We start from the raw sequence: 7,406 nt of genomic DNA, 5'->3' as shown, positions 1-7,406 counted from the left end.
TATATTATATATTATAATTGTATCATGCTCCAGACTATGTGGATCCGCTCTCATTGACTTCCAATCAGAGTTTCTATAAAGCTAGTGTTGCAAAGTTAACAAAGATCGAAGCTTAATTAAAGCTCATTGATTTCAACGAAATATGTTTGTATGGAAATTTAACTTAAAAATATATTAACTAACAATGTGGAATAGAATAATAGACTTATTTATGAAAAAGTAAACAGATAATATTCATTACATACATAATTTTTAGAGACACTTAAATAGTACCCCGTATGACTTTTTTTTATTCTTTATAATTACAATTAAAACCTAAATAAAAACAAAAGTAATCAAAAATTAAAAGAAACAAAAATTCAAAATTACGTCAGGAATTCAAAAATTCAAATTATTACACCGACCAACACTACCTCGTAACTTATCAACACTGGCCGCTTTATCCATCGATGAACTTCCATCACCATTCGATATTTTCCTTTGTCAAAAAAAAAAGTAAATAAAAAAGTAAATAAAAGAATTTTACTGTCCAACAAAACGAATCAAAATCACATTACAACAAATGGACGACGAGGAGACAGCAGGTGAGTCCGAGGACTTTAAATTTTATCAAGTATGCAGCTATTAACAAGTGTACGACATTCAATTGCGCAGAAATCAATTCGGGTCAGCAGTCGACAGACGCAGCGGGGGCCCAAGGCTATGCAAATGGTGGGGCGGGGGCGATGGGGGAGCCGAGAATGCAGCCTCCGGAGGATGCGCATGAAAACGAGGAGGTAGAGCTGCAGCCTCAGCAACAGGAGGAGCCACAGGAAACTGGGAACAGTGCAATAGATCCCCTGCAGGCAGCGGGGGAAGACGACGTTTTCGCAGATGCGGATGAGGAGCGAGCAGACGCTAGTAGTGACATGTCCCTGGAGAGTCGCGGCAGCGAAGGTGAGTTGGCCCCACATAAATCCCTATCCGAGCTGATCATTTAACTTTCCTCCGGCAGATGACTCCGATTTAGAGGCCCTGCCCCGCTGGATGATTCCACCGAACCGCCACATCTCCGCTGTGGAGCAGATGGTGGCGCAGGCCCGCAACCGGGATGGAGGAATAGCTGCCCTGCTTAACCGGGATAATTTTCTGCAGCGTGTGCGTAGCATGGTCTTCAGCCAGGAGCGGCGTCGCAGTCGAACTAGCGATGAGACCAGCCAGGAGGAGGCCGAACCTTCAAACCCAATCCTGCCACCACCGCCAGCACCCGCACAGCTCGACATCGAGATGGAGGAGGGCGTGCACTTTGATACCAATCTGCCGGCGGAGCACTCGTACTTTGGCACGCACCTGAGTCGCGTGCCAGGCGTGGACTACCTTGAGGTGGGCAGTACCCATCACATGCTCATCTTCCTGCACCAGCATATCCTCTTTCCCGGCGAGGTTCTGCCCTTTATGATCGACGGGAGCATGTTCGATGACGACATGCCTGGCCTGGATGGCCTGATCTTTGGCGTTGGCTTCCCGTTGATGCAACCGCCGGAGAACAACCCGCACAAGTTGTACGGTGTCACGTGCCAGATCTACGAGAGAGGTGAGAGCGACCGAGAGTTGGTGTTCTACAAGTCTCGAGCTCTGCAGCGCATCGTCATCAACTGCAACGACATCCAGGGGTGAGTGTTGGATATACCTTTCTCAACATGAATCCTTTTGCTCAATCTCCAAATGTTCGATCCCCAGACCGCCGCACTACATTGCTCGCAATCCGACGACCAAGTGCTTCAGCAAAGTTAAGATTTTGCCCGAGTATTTCCTGCCCGAGCCCCTGCAAACCGTGGATATGGGTTCCATGGCCCGGTTTAGGGATATTCCCTCAATGCGGGACCAGTACCGCCGATTTCAACTAGCCAGCACTCCCTGGCCGGCGGACGCCTGTCAGGAGTATGCCTTTGACGACATTGTGGAGCGCGCTCGCAAGAAGCTGGAGATTCACAAGATTAACACCATGCCAAAATGTCCCATCCAGCTGTCGTTCTGGCTGGTGCGAAACCTCCACCTAAACGAGAAGATGATGCGGCTGACTTTCCTTACAGACTCGGTGAACACTCGCCTCCAGTTGATCGGGAGCACGCTGAAGGAGGAGTCCTTCTTCTACTGCCGCTATTGCAACAGCAGTCTGGCCCACTGCTCGGATCTATTTGCCATGTCCAAGCACGGGGTACAGACGCAGTATTGCAATCCAGGTGAGAAGAGGAGTGCAATTGTCCATTATGTCGATTCTAACCAATGCTATTTTTAAAGAGGGCTATATCCATGAAACAAACACCGTGTACCGGGTGAGGCAGCATGCCATCGGCTACAGCGGTGAGCCATCCACCAAATTCAGCTGGTTTCCGGGCTACCAGTGGCACAGCATCCTGTGCAAATTCTGCGCTCAACACGTCGGTTGGGAGTTCAAGGCGGTGCAGCCAAATCTCGCTCCCAAGGTGTTCTTCGGCCTGGCTGGGTCTAGCGTTCGGATTGGAGGGGCCAGCGAGAACACAGTCAACGGCAGCTCGTTTGTGGTGCGGAACATGTTGCGCCTGATCTCCAATGAGATGGAATGAGGTTGGCGCGCTGTGAAGCGTTGCTTCTGTTGCTGCCGTTGTACGAATGACAATGCTTAAATCGTTGCCCACCTAGGCGCGTCAGCTCCCAAGATGTGGGAAAGATTGATCTACACATATGGATGCGTATATGTTCTTTAGATAAAATAAATTATTCCTAGTTCATATTTAAGATAATTTGAAAATAAAACTAAAGCTTTTCTTTAAGTTTCTCTTGAAAAACTGTCTTATAAGGAAATACTGAGCGGGATCTCTATTTTTCAGTCATTCAATAGGGCCACAAAGGAAGTCGAGAGTTTCTGCAACAATGGAAATTAGGGATCCAGAGGGGAAATCAGGAATCTTATAAAAACTTACCGCCTTGCAGAAGGGACACAAGCCGAAGGAGACCTCGAGGAAGGTCTTGCCCTCCATTAGTGTCTGGAACCACTCCTTCAAGCAGGCAGCATGGCAGTTGAGAACACATTTGGTGTTGTCGCAGGAAACTAGAGGCACTTCTCCACCGTCAAGGCGATATTCGAAGCAGATGTTGCAGCGCCTCTGCTCGTCATCCTCCTCCTTTTGCTTTGGATCATCCGTCCACTCTGGCATGGGGAAGTAGCAAAGGTCAAAGATGCGCAGCAGGTTCTTGTGCATGTCCAGTTCGGGGTCCCAGTTCCCCAGACCGTCGCTCAGCACGTGCCGCAAGCGAGCCACCTCCTCCGTTGGTCCAATGATCTTCAAAGCCATGGAGGCAATGCAGGCAAAGGGATCAACGATAGTCACCTTAAGGTAGACGCGATCCATGAGAGGAAACACCCGTGAATTATGCTTGGTGGTAACGGGAGACGGCTGCAGCACATGGCACAGCTCATCGATGTCCATGAAGTTATCGTAGAACGGTCGCAGTTCCTCCAGAACCTTGCGAAAGAGTATGAGGACATCCTCCAAAGTCCTCGCACTCTTGACCATCATTTCAGCCAACGGAATGCAGTCGGGCAGGCTGTGCTCCAGCAGCCGCAGAGAGGGCACTTCCAGTTCCAAATAATGCTTTTCGTAGTCGACAAACTCGCTGAAACGAATTCGAGAACAGGCATCGTTCGTTTGCAGGCGGTACTCCTTGGGCTTGTGTAGCGCCAGGATATCGGCGTATATGTTCCCTTGCTCCGGGGCATCCCTTATGCAGGATATGGTTTCTTTGATGGGCAGAATCTTTTCCAGATTGCCCAGCAAGTCCTCCAGCAGCCAGTCATCCTGAACCTTTAGGTTATCAGCCGTATAGAGTTTGTATTCCAAGTGCTCCTGCACATACAGCTGGAAACCATGGAGTGCCGGATGATGGGGTACATAAAGCTTCAGGCGACGCCAGTTTCCCTGGATTAATTAAACATTTTAATTTTGGCGGGAGCTTTGGGGTGAATATTACTCACATCATTGCAGATAACTCCACGGATAATGCACGCACCGCTTGGCTGTCGCTCCGCCAGCAGGCCAGGATGCTTGCCTGCCAGGAATTGTTCCAAGTTCCGTTCCTCACTGTCCATAATCTTGGTATTTTTGAGCACAAAAATTAGGATAACTTTTGTTTACCTTTTTAAAACATCGTTTGAGATGGCACTTTAATGGTTACCCCAATTGTGCAAAATCGATTACTTTATCGACAATCGGTGGGGAATTCAAATGTGATGGTGATTCTGTTTCCGTCAAATTTACGAAATGTAAAAAGAATTGGGTGATCTCACCTACCGCAAGAAAGGAGAGCCGAATCCGCCGACTTATCAGACAGATTTATGTGCTCTTGTGATAGTTATTCGTCAGAGTGTAACACCTGCGGCCCTCAAGTAACACCTGGTGGCAGAGCCGGTATCAAAATACGCTGATCTTTGCTATATAAGGGCGCCGTCGGCCGTACTAATTCCATTCTCATCAGCAGCGTGAGCGCGAATACATTGTAGTTCTACTCTTATCAAAGATAACAGAAGGAGGAACTTCCCCACTACCAAAAATGTTACGAATTATCTTAGTTTTGGCCTTGGCTTTGGTCACAGTCAGTGCTACCAATGTTAAACAGTGTAAGTCCATTTTGTTTTGTTATAAGAACGTACAAATTTAGAACTTGGCATTCATTTTTCTAAGTAAATATTTAGTAAAAAGGTTTCATTCATTAATCACAATCTCTTTGAAGTTATTTTTAGAACTATTGAAGAGTCTTTAAGAGTCTTTTTCAGCCAACTTCTCCGCCGTTCCTAGTATACTTTTCAGCTCACCTGTTGCACTGCTTGGTCTTTTATTTTCAGGTAAGGACAAGCCTTTTCCCCTATCTGTGAATATCCAGGACTGTGAGGAGCCACCTTGCGTAGTCTACAAGGGCACTATCGCGGTGATGGAGGTCCACTTTCTGGGTAGTAAGTAGAAGTAGCATATCCTTATATCCACGTCCTTTATTAATTTATGGTTTCCCGATAGATAACAACAACATTAAGAGCATCACAGCCACTACAACGGCCAAGGTCCTGGGCATGAATCTGCCGTATGACCTGCCCGAGGAGGTGTCCAATGTGTGTATCAATCTATTGTACGGCGCCATGTGTCCCATCGACAAGGGCGAGGATGTGACATATCAATTCAACTTTTATGTGGAGCCTGCCTTCCCCGAGATCACGGCGGATGTCACTGTTACGCTGAACGACGAGGATGGGGAACCGATTACCTGTTTTATAGTCAGCTGCAAGCTCCGAAAGGGAGCGACTGCTTTGCTGGAGTAAACGTTTATATATTAATCCCCTAAATAGTATCAATCTTTTTTTCCTTAGAGGGTCACAGAAGCAGGTTTTGTTGAAATAGTATTATAACTGAGGAAATCCAATAATAATTACAGGTTTGGCTCTTGGCTGCAGCTACGCAGGATCCTTGGCGCTTAGGAACTGCTTAAAATTCGATTCCTTACTGCACATATTTTTGAAAACAAAAGCTGACTTGCTGTTGTTTACCTTTTTTAAACACACATCGCCTCTAACAAGAATTCGATTCAAACTAATCGATAAACATATCGTTAATCGGCGATAATTTAAGTTCCTTTGCACCCATGTTCAGACACTATTTTTAGACAGTTTAGGGGGATTTTCCTGGGATTTTAGGTAATTAATGCAACTTTGTTAACCCATTGCAAGAAGGGAATGCCATAATAACATCGATTTTTCCGGCTTATCAGTCAAATTTACGTTATTTACTGATTCGATTCCGGCGATTCCACTGTTTGCTCTTCGTCAGAGCGCAACACCTGCAGGTCCCACTGTTTTCATATTTGTAACACCTGCGTGGAGGCCGCGACGGTATCAATAGCCATCGCCACCTGATAAGCCGCTCTCCCGAGCCAATGGTCATCGCACGGACGACGCCACCTATTTAAGGTTCTGCGCCGGCCACAGTGATTCCATTCCCATTCCCATTCACGGCTATCAGCTGCGTTCGCGCGTACCGAAGACATTGTAGTTGGTTAATTACTGGCCAGAGATTACAGGAGGAGGTTCCCAGCGACCGAAAATGCAGCGAATTATCTTAGTTTTGGCCTTGATTTTGGCCACGGTTAGTGCTACCAATGTAAAGCAGTGTAAGTACCTCGATTTGGGAGCTTCGTTTTGTAGCCAGGAAACCCTAACATCGATTTGTGGTTTAAGGCTTAAAATAGAAGAGGGATTCATGGTCTCAAAGTAATCCTTGGCCTGGTGATTCATTGGCTTATTCCACAATCTCTATGAATTTCTCTTGAAACTATTGCCAAAAATACTTTGATATGGAAAATAAAAGTCCTCAAAGGTATCTCCCGGCTGGGTGATGATTAGGCTTTATCAGTGAGAGTCGGCGTGCTAATCTTTCCGAGCTTTTTCCGCAAATTCGTAGCCTACTTCTTGGATCACCAGTTGCATTGCTTTATTATTTTTTTTTTGCAGGCCCGGATAAACCGTTTCCACTGGCCGTGAGAGTCGTGGACTGCGAGGAGCCACCATGTGTGGTCTACAAAGGCAAATATGCGGTGATGGAGGTCCATTTTCTGGGCAGTAAGTAGGAGCAGCATATCCTTATATCCATGTCCTTTATCTAATTTTGGTTTACCGACAGATGACAACAACATTAAGAGCATCACAGCCACCACAACGGCCAGGGTCCTGGGCATGAATCTACCTTACATCCTGCCCGATGAGGTCTCCGATGTGTGCCTCAATCTTCTCTACGGCGCCATTTGTCCCATCGACAAGGATGAGGATGTTACTTATCAGTTCAACTTTTATGTGGAGCCTGCTTTCCCCGAGATCACGGCGGATGTCACTGTCACACTGAACGATGTTAAAGGCGAACCGATCACCTGCTTCGTGGTCACCTGCAAGATCCGGAAGGGACCAACTGCGACGCAAAGGGAGGAGTACTTGCTGGACTGGACGAACCCCCACTCCGAGTAGCGGACACGACGATGCACTCTACTCCAGCCACCGGTACCAACTGGCTTGCTGAATATTATCACCATTATTATTCAACGAAAAATATACTCAGAACTCTGCAGACGATAGCCGAAGCGTTTGTTTACCTTGGTGACCTACGTCACGGATTCCAGTGTACCCGGCGGCCAGCAGTCGCCTTAGATTAGCACATTTCGCGAATCGCCGATTAGATGGTTAAACGGGTCGTGTTTTTGTTTATATATAGAGTCATCGGTGACGTGCCTTTTTGCACCGAATGTCCAGTAATATATTTCCACTGATTCAATGGCAACGGCAGCACAATTGCCAATAAAATCGTATCGATAAACATTTATTGACCGCCTGCGTTAAATCGCGTTGACCATAT

General features: G+C 46.8%; 4 protein-coding genes across 4 annotated transcripts; 3 read left to right on the top strand and 1 right to left on the bottom strand.

The window, feature by feature from the left end:
* Positions 1-306: 306 nt before the first annotated feature.
* ohgt (E3 ubiquitin ligase component cereblon) lies at positions 307-2,807 on the top strand. The gene is made up of 5 exons (XM_020958353.2): positions 307-584; positions 655-936; positions 995-1,652; positions 1,720-2,222; positions 2,281-2,807. The coding sequence occupies exons 1-5, from the start codon at positions 563-565 to the stop codon at positions 2,583-2,585; spliced, it is 1,770 nt and encodes a 589-aa protein (XP_020814012.2). The 5' UTR covers positions 307-562; the 3' UTR covers positions 2,586-2,807.
* On the bottom strand, positions 2,705-4,254 carry Fancl (E3 ubiquitin-protein ligase Fancl). The gene is made up of 3 exons (XM_020958354.2): positions 3,995-4,254; positions 2,943-3,938; positions 2,705-2,884 (listed from the first exon to the last, which is right to left on the bottom strand). Exons 1-3 carry the CDS (start codon positions 4,106-4,108, stop codon positions 2,846-2,848), a joined length of 1,149 nt encoding a protein of 382 aa, XP_020814013.2. The 5' UTR covers positions 4,109-4,254; the 3' UTR covers positions 2,705-2,845.
* A 220-nt stretch (positions 4,255-4,474) lies between these two features.
* LOC110188592 (mite group 2 allergen Gly d 2.02-like) lies at positions 4,475-5,353 on the top strand. Its single transcript, XM_020958355.2, has 3 exons — positions 4,475-4,636; positions 4,862-4,969; positions 5,031-5,353. The coding sequence occupies exons 1-3, from the start codon at positions 4,570-4,572 to the stop codon at positions 5,327-5,329; spliced, it is 474 nt and encodes a 157-aa protein (XP_020814014.2). The 5' UTR covers positions 4,475-4,569; the 3' UTR covers positions 5,330-5,353.
* Positions 5,354-5,809: 456 nt separating this feature from the next.
* Positions 5,810-7,128, top strand: Npc2e (Niemann-Pick type C-2e). The gene is made up of 3 exons (XM_020958372.2): positions 5,810-6,174; positions 6,515-6,622; positions 6,684-7,128. The coding sequence occupies exons 1-3, from the start codon at positions 6,108-6,110 to the stop codon at positions 7,019-7,021; spliced, it is 513 nt and encodes a 170-aa protein (XP_020814031.1). The 5' UTR covers positions 5,810-6,107; the 3' UTR covers positions 7,022-7,128.
* The last annotated feature ends 278 nt before the right edge of the window (positions 7,129-7,406 follow it).

This window comes from Drosophila serrata, unplaced genomic scaffold (assembly GCF_035046125.1).
Source record: "Drosophila serrata isolate PLE 108 unplaced genomic scaffold, ASM3504612v1 contig_189, whole genome shotgun sequence".
NCBI classification, from domain to species: domain Eukaryota; kingdom Metazoa; phylum Arthropoda; class Insecta; order Diptera; family Drosophilidae; genus Drosophila; species Drosophila serrata.
The sequence above is the reverse complement of the archived record's forward strand: the minus strand, read 5'-3'. Positions and strand labels throughout refer to the sequence as shown.

Excerpts from the sequence above, each read along its gene's own strand:
- ohgt (XM_020958353.2), top strand. The coding sequence starts at position 563 with ATGGACGACGAGGAGACAGCAG. Across the intron at positions 585-654 it reads GGACGACGAGGAGACAGCAG|AAATCAATTCGGGTCAGCAG; the intron begins GTGAGTCCGAGG and ends TCAATTGCGCAG. Across the intron at positions 1,653-1,719 it reads AACTGCAACGACATCCAGGG|ACCGCCGCACTACATTGCTC; the intron begins GTGAGTGTTGGA and ends TTCGATCCCCAG.
- Fancl (XM_020958354.2), bottom strand. The coding sequence starts at position 4,108 with ATGGACAGTGAGGAACGGAACTTGGAACAATTCCTGGCAGGCAAGCAT. Across the intron at positions 3,939-3,994 it reads GTGGAGTTATCTGCAATGAT|GGAAACTGGCGTCGCCTGAA; the intron begins GTGAGTAATATT and ends TAATTAATCCAG. Across the intron at positions 2,885-2,942 it reads TGTGTCCCTTCTGCAAGGCG|AAACTCTCGACTTCCTTTGT; the intron begins GTAAGTTTTTAT and ends CCATTGTTGCAG.
- LOC110188592 (XM_020958355.2), top strand. The coding sequence starts at position 4,570 with ATGTTACGAATTATCTTAGTTTTGGCCTTGGCTTTGGTCACAGTCAGT. Across the intron at positions 4,637-4,861 it reads TGCTACCAATGTTAAACAGT|GTAAGGACAAGCCTTTTCCC; the intron begins GTAAGTCCATTT and ends TTTTATTTTCAG. Across the intron at positions 4,970-5,030 it reads GGAGGTCCACTTTCTGGGTA|ATAACAACAACATTAAGAGC; the intron begins GTAAGTAGAAGT and ends GTTTCCCGATAG.
- Npc2e (XM_020958372.2), top strand. The coding sequence starts at position 6,108 with ATGCAGCGAATTATCTTAGTTTTGGCCTTGATTTTGGCCACGGTTAGT. Across the intron at positions 6,175-6,514 it reads TGCTACCAATGTAAAGCAGT|GCCCGGATAAACCGTTTCCA; the intron begins GTAAGTACCTCG and ends TTTTTTTTGCAG. Across the intron at positions 6,623-6,683 it reads GGAGGTCCATTTTCTGGGCA|ATGACAACAACATTAAGAGC; the intron begins GTAAGTAGGAGC and ends GTTTACCGACAG.